At 38.1% G+C, this 23,608-nt stretch overlaps 1 protein-coding gene across 2 annotated transcripts in view; it reads right to left on the minus strand.

Moving 5' to 3' along the window:
• The window catches only part of LOC150103206 (sodium-coupled neutral amino acid transporter 7-like), a 176,388-nt gene extending 160,000 nt beyond the window's left edge, over window positions 1-16,388 (minus strand). Inside the window, exon 1 of one of the 2 annotated variants that reach the window (XM_090398256.1) lies at window positions 16,295-16,388. Coding sequence is in view for 1 of the 2 variants with exons in the window: in XM_090398257.1 (XP_090254383.1) it covers window positions 16,295-16,305 (11 nt within the window). In the remaining variant the exon portion in view is untranslated. The remainder of the gene's footprint in view (window positions 1-16,294) is intronic. The other variant, XM_090398257.1, reaches the window with a different exon arrangement.
• Window positions 16,389-23,608: the final 7,220 nt, after the last annotated feature.

The following is a 23,608-nucleotide window of genomic DNA, read 5'->3' on the forward strand; positions in this document are numbered from 1 at the left end:
GAGGTCTCATCAGTGGGAGCCAATAAAGGTCGAAACTGGTCTGGGTAGTGGCCCCTTGCCTTTAATGCATAGCATCATACATCTCCTCAAGGAGATGTGCTTTGCATTAAGGGTAAATACTAAGAATAGTGATCAGAGCTTATTCCACCTTTACCACGAGTTGCCAAAGACTTGCACTACTTGCAGGCGCAAACTTCACTTACTTGTCTGTCTGCTTACTTGGGAAATGGATTAAAACCAGGTTTATAATTAAAATAGCTTGGTATCTTTAACGTATATTATACACAAAGTAAAAAACTTTTCACACACACACACACACACAATAATACTATAATATAACTCTGACTATATATATATTTTTTTTTAAAACCACATATGCCGCATTCTTATAGGCTATGTAGGTTGCATTCTTTTCAGTCTGGATACAAGGGTCATTCAGTAGTACTGCTGTTGGAATTTTTGTTACTTTATATTGAGTTTTGCTAATTACTCCTCTTATATACCTGAGGGCAAGGTCAAAGTAAGATGCATTAAGAGGTAGCAGGACCTCTTAATGCATCAACATACAGCCTGTGGGTAATTTGCAGTTGGGACATTCCTAATCCTAATCCTGTGTCCTCCTCTCTTTGAGAGCGTTTTATTATTATTATTATTATTCAGGTCTCCATTGAGTCAAAAGACTCATCGTGGGAGGTCCTTTCTAAGAAACACAAGTCTATCAAGACTCATCGAGGGAGGTCCCTCCTCGGAAACACAAAGTCCATCATATCGCTCCTTAAATGCATTGACCATTCTCGTTCTCACCACTCCATCAGGCAATGCATTCTGGTTCAACCACACTCCATGCAAAGAAACCACTCCTCACCCTTTTTCTCACAGTTTCCTTTCGTGACTTCCAGGAATGGCCCCCGCTGTCATGACTCCTTCCCACTGTTCAACCAAGCGAAAGAACTCCCCAGTGTCAACCCTGTAAGCACCTCTCAACAGTTTAAAAGTCTCAATCATATCACCCCATCCTTCTTCTATCCACCAAACTCTGCAGTCCACACTCCCTCAGCCGATCCTCATAACTAATACTGTACAGTCCCGACACCATCTTTGTTATCTGCCTTTGTAACCTTTCCACAGTTAATTTATCCCCTTCAAATCCTGGGGACCAGATCTGAGAACAATAGTCTAAGTGTGGTCTGATCAGAGTCTTATACAACGGAATGATAACCATTTTATCTCTGCAAGTCAGTGTCCTTCTCATTATTGCAGCAATCTTCTGTGTTACCTTCACTACCTTTGCAATATGTCCCTTAAATTTCAGGTTTCTATCATTCATCAAACCCAGATCTCTTGTCTCTCCTACTTCCTCCAGTTTAAATCCACCCATAGAGTATGCAGCGTCCCATCGATGTTTCCCAAACCTCAAGACCTTACATTTTGCTGCATTAAATCAATACCCCCATTCATTTGCCCATCTATCTAGCTTATTCAAATCCTCTTGCAGGGCTACCACATCTGCACTTTTACTAATAATCCTTCCCAGCTTCGCATCATCCGCAAACAACTGAATATCCCTTTGCAATCCACTGGCAATATCATTGATATAAAGGTTAAACAATATAGGTCCTAGTACTGATCCCTGCGTGACCCCACTTGTAACCTTCTGCCTCTTTGATATTGCTCCGCCATACACAACTCTCTGATACCTATCAGACAGCCAATCCTGAATCCAGTTGACCAATCCGACATCCAGACCCATGTGCTGCAACTGAAATATCAGCTTATCATGTGGCACCCTGTCAAATGCCTTTGCTAAGTCTAGGAAAATGGCAGTACATGCCTTTCCCTCATCTAATGTTCTTGTAACTTTATCATAAAAGGCTAGCATATTGCTAAAACAAGAGCGCCCCTTCACAAATCCATGTTGACTCTCACTGATAATATTATCCTCATCTGCCCAATGCTGTATATGCTCCCTCACTACTTTCTCCAAGATCTTACTAACTACTGATGACACACAAACTGGCCTATAATTAGACACTTCCAGTCTGCTACCGCCCTTATGCAATGGCACTATCTTACCTTCCTTCCATATCATGGGCACCTTTCCCGCAGCCAAACTTTCATTAAAAAGCCAGGTCAAGGGCACTGTCAGTTCCTTAGCACATTCTTGCAGCTAATTACTAGGGAGATGGTTATGAAGCAAGTTGGTTTCCCATTGCCTTCCTTGCCATAAGTATTTATGACTGTAGGTAGCCGTGTGTGTGTGTTCACAGGACCAGTTTACCTGTTTTGAGGGATGAAAAACCCGAGTTACCAGGAAAAAAAACCCTCCACCTCTGTATGAGACCAGTTAACTCACGTTTAGTTGAAAGAGACCAGATAAAGGTTCCTCATGTCATGGACAGGAATCAAACCCATTTCTTTCCGACCAAAGGATTTCATCTATATCAACTGAGCTAGAGAGGTTAGTTGGGGCATTAATCCTTAAATTTTAGCATAGTTTTATAGTAGTTCTTAGTTTTTTTTGTGCAGAGTTTGATCAATGGCAGCAGCTGCAGCTCAGTTTGCCAATGGCTTATCACCAAGTCTCCCCCCCCCCTCTCCTATTTAAGGACTACATTTTGCACAGCATTTGAGTGGTTAGTATGTGGTGCTTGTGGCATGTATGCACCCCAACAGTTAAATATGTGGCATGAGAGATTAGGGAGTGCATATATGCAGCAAATATAGAAAATGGGAAGAAATTTGTGATTTAGACATTAGTAGAATGGACCTTGGTAGCATTATGTCAGAAATGGCGGAATACCAACCGAGAGAGAGAGAGAGAGAGAGAGAGAGAGAGAGAGAGAGATGGGTAGCATGAGGATAACGAGCAGAATGAGAATGAAAGAATAAAAGTTGGGAGCATGGTAAGTTTGAAACATTGTAAAGTTTTCAAAGATGATTTTAATTGGGATGATGAATAGTAGGTATCTTGCAGAGAGAGAGAGAGAGGGGAGAGATGTGCTGAAAGAAGAAGTGGATTTTTTTTATACCAACAAGAGAAAAAATTAAAGGACAGTTAATTTTTTTCTTACTTCAAGACTAAAAAAATGTACTTTATGAGCAATTTTTTTGACAGCAATTTAGTAAACTAAATTATTATAGGAAAAAAAATCAACACTATTTCATTAATCCAGGACAAGTACATTAAAGTGCAGTATTTCAGACATAATAGTAAATAAATAAAAGAAAAACATAATACTTGTTTTAAGAATCAGTTTATTCATGAACATTATACTACTTACTTTATGAAATTCAGATTCAAAAGGCATTCAATGAGCAATTTTGATCTTTTATCTGAATCCCAACCATAAAAATACTGATGCAGGTTAAGGGTTAGAAAATCAAGATTCTTCTTTAGAAAAAAAAAAAAAAATGCAAGCAGCTTCAGGCTTCCTGGGGTAATAACATTCATCTACTACCTAAGGACATTTGCAAAATACTCATTCCCATGGAGGAAGTCAAATCCATGGCATGTTGGATGGAGAGTGGCTATTCTAATTGATTGGCCAACTAGGTCAAAAAATACGTAATTCAGATGTGAATCTTGAAAATATTTTTTCAAGATTCGAGTTTAAGTATTTTCCCTGAATAGGCAAATTGGTGATGAGAACACAATTTAAAGACAAGAAAAATATTATCATTGGTGGTGTGATGTGATGGGTGGTAGATACCAGTGTGTGGTTGGAGAATTAAGTAGTGGAGACAATGAGTTGTGCAACTGGAGGAATATTAGTAGTAGTAGAATAAACAGTGAGATGAGTGAAGTGGTGTAGAATCCCCTCCTAGGATAAGTCACATAATAATAATAATAATAATAATAAACTACATATGACTCACTGACTTCATTACTTAATAATTCTCCAGCTACATTACAGCACTGCTAATACACAATGATATATTGGTGGTAGTAGATATTATTGTGCATTAGCATAATATCTACTACCACCAATAGTATTTTTTGTCTGTAAATTGCGTGTGTAGTATGACATACCTGTATGTAGTATGACAAAACCCAAGTTTCCAAGAGAAAATATCTTTCTGTTCCCAAAAAGGCCCATTTCAAGATTCCTCTCATCACAACGAGAATAGGACTCAGGTCTTTTCCAATCATAAGGGGCAATGTCATATTGTTCTTCCAATTGCACCATGAAGACACTTAAGCTACAAATCTAATTAAGCAACAGATCTTAATTAAGATCTTAATACAGGTTTTAATTAATTAAGCAACAAATACAGATTTTCAATACCAGAGATGTCCTTAAATGTTATCAAAACATATATATCATTTTGAAACGCATAACTGGCATAACTGCGTAAACATATGAATATTTTAATAATTCACACCAGGATACACTTACATACACCCCAAACTGTGATGCAGCTCTCACAAAACATTGTACCATGCTTAGCATCAAGTGATTCAGGAGTTCTTGAGGCAAACTGACTCTCCTCCTTCAGAGCAAGGATAAGGCCTTATTTGTTTTCTGGAGGAGAATTTCAAGCAGCAATGCATCTACTTGTTGTATCTCAAACATGTTCTATGGGAGTGAGATGTTGAGAGCATGATGGCCACTCGATTCGATTAATATCCTCAGTCACAAGAACTATCTCCACTGCTTGTGTATGATCCGGTGCGGCATTGTTATCCACAAAAATGAATTCTTCACCTACAGCACCATGGAACAATTGAACACGATGTTGAACAACTTTGTTGTAATATCATTCACCAGATATAGTTCCTTTTCCAGCACTTGTAGCTTGGTGCATTCATTAAGCATAATGCTTCCCCACACCTTTCATGCCAGATCAAGTGTCATCTAGAGTCGAAGGAAAGACTAAAACAACTCTGATCTGTAAAGAATGCATCAACCCATTGGTGTCTTGTCCAGTTTTTATGGATACAACATCACTGAAAAGGTGAACTACAATGAGCTGTGGATAAAGAGATGCAGACTACACACCTTCAGGCATATAGGCCATGCAGACATCTTGCCACAATTTGTCGAGATAACTGCATATCTGTGCTTGAATGGAACTAACTTGCAAGCTGACCTGCCATGGTGCATCGATTCCATTTGCTGTTATAACCAAAAATGTCTTCATGCTTCATGGTAGAGCAAGGGTGACCTCTTAGCAAACATCTCTAACACATTCCATTTGTTTGAAATGCTGCCTAGAGCCTGAATACAACATTATGTGAGATTCCAAACTCTCTGGCAATATTAGTAATTATGCAGTCTTCTTCAAGCTTTCTAATAATTCTATCCTGCATGAAATAATCTAGATAATGTCTTTGAGACATACCAGACATCTAAGTTTGCAACTTTATTTCTTCAAGAAAAGAGCTTCCTTCAAACACAATTCACTTAGTGCAGCTTTTGCCTTTTATCCTCTTGTGTTACCACATGATGCATTTAAAAGCAAATCACAAATTTAAATATGTGTTCTCTTTCTACTCAAAATAATCAGTTATACGACTTGTCACAAGCTGATTCATCTGAATTTGCAGTTGTAGTCTTCAAAAATAGAGTTTGTCTTTAGGTTGTGTATGCATGCACGCACGTGCGTACGCACACACATGCCCAAATCGTTACAGGGGTGCTTAGATAGAAATTGCATGCAGGCGGCAAAGACCCTAGCACCGCCACTGCAATTAACAAACTGATTTTCCAATCCCATTTGTCTTAACTTATATACCAGTTTATTATGTGTTAGCCTGTCAAATGCCTTCCTAAAGCGAATTACTCCCCTCCTCCCGAATTTATAGATGCATGTAATGTTTTAATAGCGTTTTTAAGCAGCCATATATGTGCGTAAATAAAGCATTTTGTTGCATCATATGCAGACGAAAAATTTCGAATTTTTGCAAACGAAAAAATTATCCTAAATGGTTTAGCTTAAAGAAAAATGCCAACCAGTTTGGTCATCGATCTACATCATACATTCTCCCCCCCCCCCATTTCGTTAATAAGATTATCACGTTAATGGATAACTGTAGTATTAACCAGTGTTGTACTTTTCACTTTGTGTGTTTCTAAACAACTGCAACAGTAGTGCCAAATAAGTTTAGCCTGTGGCCTTTCTCATCTCTGTTCGGTATGCCATGTTCACTAAATTTAGTCTTTTAAACCTTGGTATCTAATGTAATAGATTTACGCATCTTCTTGTTTTCATTTTCACTAGACGCAACATCACCCTTACATTGAAATTTTATTTGCCATTATTAACAACAGTGAAATAAAACAATGGTTTTACATAATTTATAATTCGCAGCGAAACACCAAAACATATAGAGAAGCGGCGAGCAACAACGTCATCAACAGCTCACAAAAACCATGCATTGGTTGATTCACAGGAGCATCATGACACTAAAACCATCGTATCGAATACTGCGCCGTATAACTGAGCATTGTTCATAATTGTAAAGCATTGTATGAGGTGATATCGTCATAAGGTGGGATGTTACTGTGCATGTGTGCATACAAGGTAATCAAAATTAAAGTATCCCTGTTTAAGGCCTTATGGAGCGCCACTAAATGATCAAATATGAAACTTTGTTAATACATTGTGCAGCATGCAGAAGCAATATCTGAGGGGGAAAAAAGTCCAAAATTCACCACAAAGGGAGTTGTAAACACCAAATGCATGGAATTTGGATATCATGCAACTCGGCTGGTGCCAGAAGGGTTTAAAAATATGAACATGGGATTTTCCCTTCATTCTGGTTGTTAATACCATCCACAGTAATGGCACTGACCTTTCTCCAACTGCTTTTCTTGTGAAAGTGTACTATCAAACAATTGCAATGCTGTTGCTGCACTCTATAAATTTCGTTGCCTAAACAAATGTCGATGAGGTCCACTGTCTTCATATGCTCTGCGATGAATGATTAGTGGTTTTGAAGAAACGGGATTGTTGGGAGTTACACCTAGCAGTGACTGCAAACCAATCGATTTACAACAAGTGTATGATTTACTACTGCCTTTATGGAATAGTATTCGTTCTGGCAGTGCACATGCTGTATCAAGACACATGGCTGTGATTTACACAACTTTCTGGAAAATTATACAGAAGATTCTGTATTTCTACCCATTCAAGGTAACCCTGACATAGGAGTTGCACCTGCAGGACTTTGAAAGCCGACTGGCATTTTCTTCAACATTCCTTGCTTGAGTGGAGTTGCACACGTGCACACAGGGATATACAGGGTGATCAAAATTCCTGTTTAAGGACTTGTGGAGTGCACCTAGTAATCCAACTGCTGCAAAATTTGAAAGTGAGCCTCATCTTCCCATAAAAATCATTCACAGCCATGCAGCATCCAACTCCACTCAAGCAAGAAATGTTGAAGAAAATGCCAGTCGGCTTTCAAAGTCCTGCAGGTGCAACTACTATGTCAGGGTTACCTTGAATGGGTAGAAATACAGAATCTTCTGTATAATTTTCCAGAAAGTTGTGTAAAGCACAGCCATGTGTCTTGATACAGCATGTGCACTGCCAGAACAAATACTATTCCATAAAGGCAGTAGTATATTATACACTTGTTGTAAATCGATTGGTTTGCAGTCACTGCTAGGTGTAACTCCCAACAATCCCGTTTCTTCAAAACCACTAATCATTCATCGCAGAGCACATGAAGACAGTGGACTTCATCGACATTTGTTTAGGCAACGAAATTTATAGAGTGCAACAACAGCATTGCAATTGTTTGATAGTACACGTTCACAAGAAAGCAGTTGGAGAAAGGTCAGTGCCATTACTGTGGATGGTATTAACAACCAGAATGAAGGGAAAAATCCCATGTTCATATTTTTAAACCCTTCTGGCACCTGCTGAGTTGCATGATATCCAAATTCCATGCATTTGGTGTTTACAACTCCCTTTGTGGTAAATTTTGGACTTTTTTTTCTCTCAGATATCGCTTCTGCATGCTGCACAATGTATTAGCAAAGTTTCATATTTGATCACTTGGTGGCACTCCATAAGGCCTTAAACAGGGATACTTTAATTTTGATCACCTTGCATGCACACATGCACAGTAACATCCCACCTTATGACGATATCACCTCATACAATGCTTTACAATTATGAACAATGCTCAGTTATACAGCGCAGTATTCGATACGATGGTTTTAGCTTCATGATGCTCCTGTGAATCAACCGATGCATGGTTTTTGTGAGCTGTTGATGACCTTGTTGCTTGCTGCTTCTCTATATGTTTTGGTGTTTCGCTGCGAATTATAAATTATGTAAAACCATTGTTTTATTTCACTGTTGTTAATAATGGCAAATAAAATTTCAATGTAAGGGTGATGTTGCGTCTAGTGAAAATGTAAACAAGAAGATGCGTAAATCTATTACATTAGATACCAAGGTTTAAAAGACTAAATTTAGTGTACATGGCATACTAAACAAAGATGAGAAAGGCCACAGGCTAAACTTATTTGGCACTACTGTTGCAGTTGTTTAGAAATACACAAAGTGAAAAGTACAACACTGGTTAATACTACAGTTATCCATTAACGTGATAATCTTATTAACAAAATGGGGGGGGGGAGAATGTATGATGTAGATCGATGACCAAACTGGTTGGCATTTTTCTTTAAGCCAAGCCATTTAGGATAGTTTTTTCGTTTGCAAAAATTCGAAATTTTTCGTCTGCATATGATGCAACAAAATGCTTTATTTACACTATTTACGCATACATATGGCTGCTTAAAAACGCTATTAAAACATTACATGCATCTATAAATTCCGGAGGAGGGGAGTAATTCGCTTTAGGAAGGCATTTGACAGGCTAACACATAATAAACTGGTATATAAGTTAAGGCAAATGGGATTGGAAAATCAGTTTGTTAATTGCAGTGGCGGTGCTAGGGTCTTTGCCGCCCGCATGCAATTTCTATCTACGCACCTCTGTAACGATCTGGGGGGCGCGCTCCGGCGGCGGTGTCCAATTCGTAGCAGCGCCTGCATGCTCTGAATGCCCACTTCCACCGGACTTGGTTAATTGGATAGCAGACTGACTTTCTAAAGACTTTTCTAGAGGTGCCATGTCTCTCAGGAGGAGAGTTACCATTGGAGTCCCACAGGGTTCTATTCTAGGGTTACTGCTGTTCAATTTGTTTGTTAATGATATTGTGCATGGTCTGCAAGTTGATATTCGGCTGTTTGCAGATGATGCTAAGCTAGGAAAGTGAAGATGTATGATGGAATGTAGGATGAAAAGGAATGATGAAGATGTACTGGTGCTTCAGAGCGAATTGAATAAAGTGGATATGGGGGCAGACAAGTGGGGATGCCAATTTAACATAAAGACAAGGTTTTGCACTTTGGATCTCAAAAAAGTAGAGCTGCATATCATATTGGAGATGTTGTATTACAGGAGGTGGAGGAAGCATGTGATCTTGGAATATTGGTGGATAAAGAATTGAAGTTCAAGGGATATATTGCAAAAATAATAAAAACAGCACAAAGAAATGCCAGTATACTAAGAAGAACGACAAGTAGAGATAAGGATGTAGTCATTCCACTGTACACGGCTTTGATTTGAACACATCTGGACTACTGCACATCGATTTGGTCACCTTCGTTCCTAGGTGAGAAGCGAGCTCTGGAAAAAGTTCAGAGGCGAATAACAAAAGCAATATCGGGATTGTGGAATACTGACTATGAAGACAGGCCGAGAGACAGAGAATGTGGATTAGAAACGCTAGTCAATAGGTGGAAGAGGGTCGATATGATTGAGACATAAATTGCTAAAGGGTGCTTACCAAATAGATACCAAGGATATTTCTCAAAGGGTTGAAAGAGGGAAGGGGATAGAGACAAGAGGTCATTCTTGGAAGTTGTATAAGCTGTGGTGCATAAGAGAGTGCAGTATGAGTTTTTTGCATGGAGAGGGGAATTTACTGCCAAATGAGCTGGTGAGTGCAGAAACATTGAACCAATTTAAGATGAGGTATGATAAACATCATCTCTGTTAGGATGCATCATACTATAGCCTCCCTTGATGAGTCTTGACTCCAGGAGATGTTTGTATAATAATAATAATAATAATATTATTATTATTATACAAACACCCTCGACGAGTCTAAGGACTCCTTGGAGTTGCCCATAATAATAATAACAAATTCACTATACAACAGTAATCTGGAACCTAACGTGTCGCACTAACCGAGATATTCCTGTATAATGATTTTTCTTAAAATTGTTTTCGATTATTTCCTTATTTGTTGGCTTATCTTCTGCAAACAGATAATTTTTATAAAATAATATTCTAACGGCTTTCATTCTAGCAAGCAATACTGTTCTAGCCTTTTTTTTTTTTTTTTTTGGAAATGGTAGGCATCCGTGGACTACTTTTCATCATTGCTACTCTTTGTTGTTCAGTTAACTAGTGTATTATATTAGATCAAAGGTAATGTCCTACTCGTGGACAGTATTTATTTTGTAAGAACTTGTGCAGTGTGTTTGAGTTGAAGTCGGTTAAAAACTACTGTTCATTCAAGAGAGGAAAAACTCTGCTTATCTCTTCCAAAAATCGACTAACTGTAATAGACTGAAAAATAAATAAATAAAGATTTTAAAAAAAGTTCCTGTAATTGATGATTATCGATCAGCAGTGTTTATCTTTTGCAGACATAAAGTTACAAAAATGGCATTGACACATAGCACCAAAACACGTGCGGGAAAATTTTAAACTAAATTCTAAATAACGAATTTCATTGAATGCTATACAGCCATAGCAGATTAATTGTTATACATAATTTCAAAATTAGAACATTGCAGCTGCGAGTGAGACAATTTGCAACTGCAAAATCCCTAAATTTTCAAATATCGAATTTCAATAAAAATCATTGAGAAATAGCTTCATCCAGAAATCGCTAATCCAGCCAACGAATAGTTTGTGCGGAAGACAATAACCAATAGGTGTGAGTATTTTTCGAAAGGCAACAAAAAATCTAGTAGTAGTCTATGGCAGTAAAAACAATAAAATTTCATGTTCAAATCGATTAAAAATAAAATATTATATGAGACATCACCTTCACCTAGCGAGTATTGCCACCTTATAAGAATAACTACTCGGTTTATTACTACTACTACCCTGAGCTGGAGGAAATCTCCATAATGCCATATTTCCAAGAGGTTTATTACCCGATAAAACCCTATTGCCTCGCTATCGTACTAGAAGCCTGAAGTTATCACGTGTGGTCTCTAGAGTAGGATCTCTACATTCTGCCTCCACTTCCTTCACACACATAACGTGGGCAATACCTTTCGTTGGTATGCCGAAACGTCATAATTATTTTTGGAGGCAGCACTTAGATAGAGTGAGCGCCTTCGCCATCTTAGGATACAAAAATAAAGTGGTTCTGGCCGATCGCTCAATAGCACGAGATTGATTCTGATGGTAATGCATCATGAGGATGCCTGACTAGCTGGCAAGTAATCTCGCTGTCACTTATTCCACCTGACTATACCTGGAAGGAATACTCAAGCTGTAATCCGAGTGTTCCTGGATGCCTGCTCGAGCATGATCGAGGTCATGCGTTTCTGACTCATCTTTAGACCTTAAATAACTTTGATGAGTTTTATTTTAATACATATATTAGTATAATCCTGCCTACTAGTTTCACCAACGACTGTCTAGCTTTGTCAAGGCTCGAACAGTACACACAAGAAAATATGAGAGAATACAGAAACGTTGCTAACTGTTAGGCAGTTAAGTTTGAACATATGCGTGACAATGCATGCATGTGTTGAGAAGCTTAAGTTTTATTTTTAAGTGTTTTATGACCAAATATGTATAATTTAAAAAGAGTTTTATCAAAAAAAAAAATCAGCTAATGCCTTTTATTCCCATATAGGGAGTAGGCGAGGCCTTTATACCCTATCTAGCTTTTGGAGACTGAGTGGGCAGTTCAATCTCCACCGGTAGTCAATCAGAGATAGCTGTCCCATCTTCTTCTTCTTTGGTGCATCAATCTGAAAATTGGTAAATATAGCAGCACATCACAACATCCTGTCTTGTGACTTCCTTTTTATCTCTTCATAACTCTTAGCACCAGTTAGCATCATTATGTTATTTATATATGAAATTCTTGGTCTGCCTTGTGGCCTCTTTCCTTCTACAGCCCCCTCTGTTATTTCTGTAATCAGTCCCCCATGCCTCAAATGGTGTCCAATTAGGCTTTTTCTTCTCTTATTGATGTGTTTCATTAATGACCGCTCTTCGTGAACTATATTCAGAACTTCTTCATTACTTTTCTCTTCTGTCCCTGGACTCTAACAAAACAAGACATGAAAAAGTTGGAGGCATTTGAAATTTGGTGCTGGAGAAAGATGATGAAAATTAGCTGGCCCATATCTATCACTAACTATAGCAGCCACCGATGAAGAGACTGGCAAAGAAGTGCCGCCATCTCTTGGTACCAAATCCTAACAAGATATTATTATTATTCCTGATACCTCCAAGGAGTCCGAAGACTCATCACGGGAGGATACCTACAACTGTCTTACCCATGACACTGAGCCTCTACTACGAATCATCTCCATCAACGCCATCTATCACCCACCTCTACCACCACTACAACTAGTATTTTTTTGTCTGTAAATTGCGTGTGTTCTGAAGGGACGATTTGTTTGTATGCGGGATGAAAAACCCGAGTTTCTGGGAGGAAAAAACCCTGCTACCTCCGTATGAGATCAGCTAACTCACCTTTGATTGAAATCGTCCAGATAAAGATTCCTCCCGTCGCAGCGAGAATCGAATTTAGGCCTATTCCAATCGAAGGGCGCAATGAACCGTCGTTCTTCCGATTGCGCTACGGAGGCACTTTCAAGATTCTTTCACTACTGTCTGAAATAATGTGGGTACTATGGTCGATTTTCTTGACCTGAGTATCCGGGAGGAAAAACCCGCTTGCCCATGCCAGAGATCGATTAACTCGGGAATCGGTCGAAGAAAGGCTTGGAAAAGTTTCTTCAGTCGGTGACTAGACTTGAACTTAAGTATGACTTCAAGCGACCAAGAGTTTTATTTTATTTATTATTTTCTTCTTGTTGTTGTAGTTCGCTTCTTACAATGCAAAGCGGTTATCCTTATTACTTTATATACTTTTATTTCTGGATTTATTCTCGTTCGATATATAATTTCATTTCTCGTATCTTCGTTTTTGCATCCCATTTAGTGCTGCCCGAGTAAGTTACCTCAGTTTCCTCCCATCCCCATAGATTCGTCCTTCTTCTTGCCACTTTACTTTCTTATGATAGTGAGCTTTCTGTTCCTCTCGCTAGCTGTCTCTTTGGTTCTTTATTGCGTGTTATAGTGGATGGTTTCCTATGTTCAGATTTCTCTATCTGTGCTTTCGCCCATGCCCATCCCATATATTAATGCTCTTAAAACCTGAAATCCTATTTGTAACTTTGCAGTGACAGTACTCTCAATGGATAAAATTTTAACTGATTCATGCTTCAAGATTCTCTATATCCAATGATAATATTAATGCTAATCTCTTTACTATCCTCCAGTGGGCGAAGATCTAGTTAACCTTCAACTTGACAAAAACACAATCCTCTCTTACAAGTATATCTCGTAAGCAGGATCTCACTGCATTCCCCTTCTATTAAGATCAAGATCAGATTTTTCTTCTTTTCTTGGGCAGACTAATCACACCTCTAACCTTTGCACAAACATATCACATCCATAATCTCTTTAGTCTCCAAAAAAATTTGATGTCATCTTCCGTTCAAGAGACTGTTTTGCACCCGTACATCTCTTAATACTATACCAATATCTTCCAATATCTTCCCTATCTAGAATACTGTCCTCAGATTTGCAATAGTAAAAATAAATAAATAAAAATAATAATTATATATTCCTAGCTTTCCTAGATAGGATTTGAATGTAAGTCCTTCCAACCAAAAAAAAAAAAAAAAAAAAAAAAAAAAGGCAATGTCGTTACCGGCTAAGCTAAAGAACTTCCATCCAGATTTGTAGCAAAAAGCTTGACTGACATCCACTAAGCTGATTTCCAGGGTCCTCATTATGGAAAACAATATAGAAATAAATCCTCTTTTGCCTATTATTCCCAAAGGAGTAATCACCCTTCATTATCTAAAATAGAGGGAATGCGAATTCTGCGGTTGATTTTGTGTGTGTGTGTGTGTGTGTGTGTGTGTGTGTGTGTGTGTGTTATTAAAAACCTAGTTTCCTAAAGATAAACCTATCTGCCCATGTCAAAAGTAGACTAATTGGGGAACAGGCTGAAGAAAGGCACAGAAAAAGTTCCTCTAGCCTACAACTAGAATTGAACCTATAAAGTTTTTGCTTCAGCCAGTAGAGCGCTATGGAATCAAATAACATTTCCACAGTCTACATCTCGATAATAAAGAGATTTATTTTATAGTGAATTAGAAAAATAAAACGAAACAAAATTCATCGTTTTATCTACAAATGCTCAATATGAGATCCACTCATTACTCTGCAAATGGCCCTATGACAATCAAATTCTTCCCATGTATCTCTCTCAACGTTAGCTATTATAATTAGTTTTCAAATGTCATTCAGGCAATGTAACATTCATGGTTGGTATAGTTGGTCTTTCAGATATCACTATAGGAATTTCAAAGATGAGTTAACTGGTCTTATATGGAGATGGAGGATTTTGCTCCTGGAAGCAATCAACCAACTAATCAGTAATATTATATCTGTTAACTACTTTTGTTATAGAACAAACGCGGTAAGATATACTACGCTGTTTTCATTGCCTTAATTCAAAGCAACTCAATTTAATCCTACTATCTAAAAGTGTCTCATTGAGTATAAATGGATCAATCATGTCCTCGCAGAATGAAGTCCGTTTCACCTTGTTTAGCAGTTGATATTTACTACAGCAGTCTACTACTTCATGTGTTGAGGTAGAGACCACTTCACACTGTAGCTTGTGAAATACAAATTCTCGACTAGCCTGTGTCTCCCTCTAAACAAAAGATTTACGAATGTAATCAACATTTTCCCCTAACACAACCAGTGCTCTCATCCTTAGTGTTGCGTCATTCTCTCAAAAATTTGTATCAACTCCCAGTTGAGGGGATTCAGGTAGTACCTTCCAATACGTACCTCTGAACTGTTATCACAGACGTCTCATGAAACTATGACCAACATTGTGCCACTGGTAACTGAGAGCCAATCTTGGCTTCAGCAATAGCAAGCCACTTATATATGCTAAATCGAGCGTTTATAGACAAATCTTAGCGAATTTATTTAGTTTACTTCTTTGTTTTATCTTTGTATCTGTAAACGTTCTCGAAAATATCACCAAAATCATTTAAATAACCCAATATACTATTCCCATCAACCAACTTAGCTCTTACAGATGTATTATACTGTATCTCTATTTAGCTAGTATAAACAAGCGGAAAGTCCACAATTGAGTCACTCAGTAACGTGTGAGAATGTGATCGAGTACCTTAGGCACATTCGTAACAATTACAATTTCATTTTATGCACATCATGCGAAATTTTTTTCCCATTATCATGGGTGGGAGGATCATAATTTCCCTAATTGGAAAATGGCTTACAAAATTAAGTATAGTTATTTCATGGAAAATTCCGTAGTATTTTACAACATGTAAAGTTTTCGTTGTTTTGTTTTACGGATAATGAGTAATATATATATATATATATATACATACACAAGGTCGGAGATAGGCTGGATGTCACCACCTGCAAAGCTGAGATGGGCGCTCCCAAACAAATGGCAATTTTTTTTTATTTTTGTCATAGAACATAATCATGTGGAAAGAATTTACAAGAAAGAAATTAAATTACACATTTGTTCTTGAAAACATTTTATTAATTAAAATTTAAATTTCCTAGTTTTGATATTAACAAAATTATGTGTAATATTCTTAATGTCTAAGTTTTCACATATATCATTTTCAATAGCTATTAACGCTAGACTTTCAAGCCTTGTTTGTAACATACTTGTTCTTAAATAGTTGTTAATTAATTTAAGATTCGAAAACGAACGTTCACCGCTTGCAGGACTTCCAGCGCTCTCCAGCAGCGAAATCAGCACGGTAGTAAATGATATCTACTATTTATCAACAGTAACCAGATCAAATGTAACTGAATTTTGTTGTTTTAATTTCAGAATAGAAACCATACCCGTGAAACGGACCGTTATAGTTGTCAATCTTAAAATCCTATATCACATTACACCTGGTTAGAATCGTTAGAATTACTTACATTGGCGACATGACGATTTCAGAGTAATGCACCGGTTGAACCGGGCCAAACGCTAGCACGTGAGCGGAATGAGACGCTAAGGTCCCGTAGAAAATACATTACGGGATAGGGTCGTCGTTGCACACGCTGCTCTGAGCCGAGCGAAGCAGTGCGCTTGCTGCCTAAGAAGGCGCTTTCATGACAATCTTAGTGGGAGAAAATCTGATCTATTTTTATGCAGAATATGGAAATTTTCAGCAATTATATTGACTTACCTAATTATTATTACTTAATTCGTTTACAAAAATTTAAAGAAAGAATGAAACTTCATACTAACACTTCGAAACGGCGCCCCCCTTGTAGTGACGCCTGCCTGCAATGCAGGCCCGCTTCCCGGTCCTGTATATATAAGTCAAATTTTGATTATGGACTGGCAATTCCCCCCCCCCCACGGTACAACCTTGTTTTTATATATTTCTATACGGCTTATAACACTGACTGTTTTAAATTAATGTTTGAATTATTAATTATAATTCAAAAAAAAATGAGACCTCACGATGAGTCTTATGACTCCGTGGAGGTCTTGATTAATAATAATTTTAATTCTAACAAACGTCCAGCGATCACGGAAAATACAGAAAGAAAACGCAGAGAGAAGTGCTCCGTTTTGTAGCGCGTCAAGAATTTTTAGGGAGCTCTTACGTGTAAGAGCTCCCTATGTAAGATCAGTATTCTATGGTCAGATAGCTGACTGGATTTGTTAGAAGTGATAATTGGTCAAAGTTACAATAACGAGTGGAGGGAAATAGGGAGCATAAATTCGAGACGACAGAGCAAATTTTATTTTGTCTGATGACGTCAGGTTAAATCATTTATGATGTCAAGTATGCATGTTCCAGTTTCGGGATTCGAAAAAAATATAATAATAACAAATTAATAAAATAAAGTAACCACTCTGAGATAACTTTCGTAACGAAGTACGGATCATGTATTTCTTCCAAAACTGCGTCCCCTTTTAAGACATCATCTAAGCAGTTTGTGAGAAATTGAGTTTTTACTGTTTCCTACTAATTGCTTTTTAATTGCCGTTATATCACATGACACTGAGGATTAGGACATGAAAACAATTTACACTTTCTTAAATTCCTGTCTTCATTATTTAAGATAACTAGAGTGGAACTGAGCCTACTTCTAAAAGTGGGTTAAGGAGCTATACATCGTGAAAGAAAGGCAGTTTTGGGTTTCTATATACTGTCACACACACACACACACACACACACACACACACACACACACACACACACACACACACACACACACACACACACACACACACACACACACACACACACAGTATTTATAGTTTATTTTACTTATTTTGGAGGAATATTCGTATGCAATTCTCCAAGGAACTGATATTTTCTGCTATTATGCGACTATCACTAATTCGCACTATCTGAAAATTTTCAAAATGATGACAACTGAATGCTCATAGTGACTTAGCCTTCTAATAATCTGTTTTCAATTAGCATCAGTGCAGAGGGACGGCTTACATGAACACTAATAAAAATCATCCACTGCTCCATGTTAATTCCGTGTTAAATCTGTAATAGGAACTTCGCAGAATCGATATAGGCATGAGACTACCAATACCGAGCCTGTTTAATTCCCTGCGCATAGTTCGGTGAGATATGGATCGAAAACAGCCTTCGTTAAATGCTTCGGTCAACTGCCGCACACAGGAAGTTCTGTCTGTCCATGCAAGCCTTCTCAGACGATAGCGATCTCGTTCCTGACAGACTATCTTAGAACCACAGTTACGCCTTTTAGACAAGCAATATGGGTTATTTTTCCTCGGATTAAACAACCGGGATATCTCACTTTTTGAGAAACCAGTCAGCTCTGCTATTTTCAAAATCGTGGCTCTAGCCAGACGGTCCACAATAAGCCTTTTATCGAACACCCAAAGATCCTTTGTTTTTCCCATTGTAATCAATACTGTCGATGATTACTGACCAAAGTATTTTGTATGTACGCTGCGTAAGTGACGTTTACGTATATCTATATAAAAGATTTCTAAGTGGTCGGGATGTGTGTGTGAAGAGAGCCCTCCCGAATTCATGTTGCTGTTTCCGAAGTGGTCCAACATTCCAATCGGGTATATAGACAGGCGGTCATAATCTTTGGGCTCATGAGTATATACATTTATTACTTCCCATAGAAAAAGGAATATATTATTATTTTTTATTAAGAGATGCCTCCAGGGAGTCAGGCCACATATTACCCGCAACTGCTGTCATACCCGTTTTTGAATTCATTCACATACATGCACTCACCACCTCCATTGGCAATCCATTCCAATTATGTACCACTCTGTGAGAGAAAAATCTAGTTCTCACTCCTTTCTTGACAGAATTCATTCTCAACTTCAAAGGATGCTCTCTCCTTTTCCATCCTATGTAAAATGAAAAATTCCATCTAGTCATATCCTGTATTACTCTTTCAGAAATTTGTAAATCTCAATTACATCACCCCCTCTTTCTTCTGTTTACTAGTGTCTGCAGTCCACAAATTCTCAATCTTTCTTCATAATCTGTTTTCCACAGTCCTGATTTTATTTTAAACATTTCTTTGCACACTCTCCACTGTATCAGAATTGCCATGGAAACCAGATCTGCGCACAACAGTCAAGGTGAGGTCTTATCAAGCCCTTGTAAAGAAGCAAAATGACTTCCTTATCGTTATACACATCAATGTTCGTTTCAACATTGCAGTTATTCTCAGACATGTATTTGCAGTCATTGATACATGGCCCTTGAACTTAAATTTCCTATCTACTAAAACTCCAAGAACCCTAGCCTGGTAAGTTTCTTCTAGCATAATCCCACCAATATAATATGACATTGGATATCTCATCACACCAAAAGTGCATAACTTAACATTTATTAACATTGAACTGACAGCCATTTTCCCATGCCCACAATTCCAGCCTATTCAATTTATCCTGCAAGTACTGCATATTCAGCTGCATTCCTGATTACTCTTCCTATCTTTGCATCATCATCAGCAAAAAGCTGTTTTTCTCCAGTCAAATCCTTTCCCAATACTATTAATGTATAAGGAAAGAATATATACACACACACATACATATATTTTTTCCTCCCCCGGAAAAGGAGTATAGAGTATCTATTATTATTATTATTATTATTATTATTACGGGCAACTCCAGGGAGTCATTAGACTCATCGAGGGAGGCCCCAAATCATATTCATCACAACTATTTGACATTCATACAGTATCTATCATACCTCGCCTTAAACTCATTCACTGTCACAGGATCCACCACAGACTCTGGGAGCACATTCCACTCATTCACCACTCTAAAAGTAAAGAACCCAGCTCTAACATCTTTACTAACCACACTTTTGCCCAGTTTCCATGGATGTTCTCAAAAATATCTTCTGAATTAATTTTATAGAATAGAAAGCCTTCAGTAATTTGAATGTCTCAATCATATCTCCTCTCCTCCGCCTATCAACCAATTTTTGCAACCCACAAATCCTCAACCTGTTCTCATAAGGTTCATTCCACAGACCTGCTATCATCTTGGTCACTCACCTCTGGATCCTCTCCACCTCCTCTCCATCAAGAAGAAACCTAGGTGACCAAATCTGGGTATAGTAGTTGAGATGGGGTCTTATTAAGGCTCGATACAGAGGAACAATAACCTGCTTGTCAACGTATTCTTCAGCAACCAAGTGATTTGATGAGCTGATTTGGCCACTTTTGCAATGTGCCCCCTAAACTTCAACTCCTTATCCACCAACACTCCTAAATCTCGTGCCTCATCAATTTCCTGGAGTACAGTTCCACCAATGTAGTAAACTGCTGCTAATCTTTTCACCACAAAATGTATAACCTTACATTTTGCCACATTAAATTGACATCCATTCTCCTTAGCCCAGACCTCCAATTAGATTGGAGGTCTGGGCTAAGGAGAATGCCATCTGCATTCACTATTGCCCTACCCAACTTAGCATCATCCGCAAACAAATGAACTGTTCCTCTCAGATCCTTTCCTATATCATTAATGAACAAATTAAACAGCAGTGGTCCAAGAACAGATCCTTGTGGGACACCACTAGTCACAGGCTGTCTTCTGGACTCTGCTCCTGAATAAACCACTCTCTGATATCTCTCCATCAACCACCCTCCTATCCATCTCACCAACCCTATATCCATCCCCCATATGCTGCAATTTACTGATTAGAATTCCATGTGGTATCCTGTCAAAGGCCTTAGCAAGGTCCAGTAGAATCACTGTAAACCCATTACCCTTATCCAGTTCAGCCGTCACTGTTATAATACGTGAGCAAGTTACTGAGGCATGACCTACCCTTCACAAAACCATGCTGTCCCCGATAAAGTATCCCATTTTCTTCTATCCAATCTTGTATTTTCCTCTTGACTATTTTCTCCAAGACTTTGATAATGATTCCTGTTATGCTGATTGGCCAGTAATTTTCAGCAGCAGCCTTGGAACCACCTTTATGCAGCAGAACTATTTTCCACTCTTTCCACCTCCTTCGGACTGACCCAGACCCGAGGCTAAAATTAAACAAAATGGTCAAGGGCACTGACAATTCTTTAGCCGCTTCACGTGCGACACGAGCTGGTATACCATCCAATCCCACAGATGTATTGACATTGAGTTCTGTAATAGACTAGTTACCTCTACTTCATTCATCACAATTCCAGTATAAGCTGTTGGTTCTTCCATTCCTGCAATGCCACCACCTGGATGATATACTCTTGCAAAGTGCTCGCTCAGTAATTCCACTATATCGACTGATTCGGTTACCTCCCTACCCTCAGCATTTTTTAAGATCATTCTACCATGAACATTTTTCCTTTTACTTGCAACATATTGAAAAAACTGTTTGGGATTCTCTTTAGCCTGCATGGCCAATTTTCTTTCGTAATCCGCTTTTGTTTTTCTTACCACCCTTGTTACCATCCTGGCCTGAGCTTTATACTGTTCCTGTGCCTGTTGATCACCTTTCTCCTTAAATTCCCTCCACAATTGTTTCTTTTTTTGCAGCTCAAGCTTAATAGTGTTATTCATCCATTTAACCCCTACTTGATTTATTATTCGTACTCTTGGTATACAGTCAACCATTGCCTCCTGCAAACACTTCTTAACCACCTCCCATGCACTATCAACATCAAATGACCCAAAATCTCTTGAGATGACAGCACACATTTTCTTTTTTGGTTAGTATTCAAACATTTGAGGACTCACTTTGCTGAGAGCTTCTGCATATTCAGATATTGGTGGATAATGACCCCAACTCATTCCCCTGGATATCCTCAAAGTCTTTGCAATGTTTTTCTATCAAATGGCGGTGGTGATTTTCTGTTTTTTATGTGGTAGATCATTTCATCATGTGAGACCACGCCACGCTATTTATTAAAGGCCTGATGTGGCTTAGGAAAAAAGTGTTATGCTTGATCCCCGAGAGCAGGGGATTTATTGATATCTAACACTAGTCCACTTACGGCAGTCGGCAGTAATGCTTACCACCATTCGTTGGGTTTCTCATAATATATCACTCGTATAAGTCGCTGATAAGGCTAATATTGAATGCTAAGAGAAATTTTATGCAATCGCATTAATTCAAATTAGGCTGATCGAGCAGAAGCGGATTCTAAAAACAGTCTTTCTCTTCTAAATTTACTAAATGTTGCATAAAACTTCCCAGAATATGGGAATCACTAATACTTCAAGATCCCAGTTTACATCCTAGGTTGCTGACAGGTATTCACAGAGGGTGCTCCACCTTGTGGGGACTCCACAAGGTGGAGCACCCACGTGTTTCACTTAGTTTGTGCTGCCTATGTCTTATAAGTCTCATATTGTGCTCCCTGACGATGTCTCTATAACTGAGACGAAATACTATTTTCAATCCTTTCCCAGTACTGTTTCACTTTATTAAACTTCTAAGACAAGTTTCTCTCAGCACTTAAGCCTTAACACACCTGTAGGATGAATTGGAACGCTGATTGCGAGTTAGGCCGAATCGCCTGACATAAGTGACCAACCTCACTAATGTGCTTCTGGAAGTATGGAAGGGAATTACCTCAACAAAGTACCAAAATCTAGTGGAAAGCTTTCCCAGAAGATTAAAGTCTGTTATAGCAGAAAAAGGTTGGACCAACTCCATATTCATTCTTTTCATATCAGAGTGAGAGTTGGAAGAGCAAGCGTCCGGATCTTTTTTTATTACGTAGAAAGTATATATTGTATATAATATTAATAAGATCTTTGTGTGTACATTCATTCATAAGGAAACCATAAAATAGCTTATGGTTTCAAGAAACACATTTCTTGAAAATATTCCAATAGCAAAAGTAATCTTTATAAGTTGTTCTTACGGCTGAGTTCAACTAAAACCAGAAGATGCCACGAATGAGGCACCCTACAGGCAAGAATAAATAAAACACATGATCTGAGGGGGGGGGAGAAAATAAAAAATGAAAGAAAGAAAGAATGACCGAGAGTTAATAGTGTGAGATTTAGAAAGAGCTAATGGAAATCCAGTTCTTTTAACTTTACTGGGCGCCGAAATACCATATCTGATTTCTCCGTTGACTCAGCACAATCGAAGTAGACTTGGTGTAACAAGGAAACAACTCTTCCGATCCTAGAAACAGACTCTAATTATGAGAATAAAATAACAATACGAAAGAGAAGTGGGACACAAAAATATGTTTGGGTAAAAATAAATTTTATTAAATAAAAAAAAAGCTATAGGTTTATATTTAATGAAATTTTAAGAATGCGTAAAAAAACTAGCCGTTTTCCTTCCGTAAGGCTCTAATTTAAGTATCACAATTTTTAATTACGAAATTAGTCAGAGCCTGCGTACCTCCGGTTTCGCTGAGGGCCTTTAAGTGGAAAAACCTGGAGGCTCGAATCTCGTCTAAGAAGCGAAATACAGTACCTTTACCAGAAGAACTTTTTATATAAAGGGTGAGTTAGTCGATCTCATATGGGGATGGCAAAATTCTTTCCTCCTAGAAATTCCGAGTTTTCGTCCCGCAAAACAGGCAAACTTCCCAGAAGAACACAAGCAATTCATAGCCATAATACACCACCCTATAAAAGCATGAATTAGGTTCCAAAGAAGCCAAATTACTGCATAACAGGCAAGGGAAAATGGGACGAAATTAGTCGATTTCTTTTATGATAAAAGATGAGTTTTGTAAACAGCAGAAAAATTGGGAAGAACAAATATACTTGTTTCTTTATATAAATACTGGCGCCTACGGCGC

Source organism: Typopeltis vanoorti, chromosome 9 (assembly GCF_054136105.1).
Source record: "Typopeltis vanoorti isolate ZY-2024b chromosome 9, IOZ_Tvanoo_1.0, whole genome shotgun sequence".
Classification (NCBI taxonomy): Eukaryota; Metazoa; Arthropoda; class Arachnida; order Uropygi; family Thelyphonidae; genus Typopeltis; species Typopeltis vanoorti.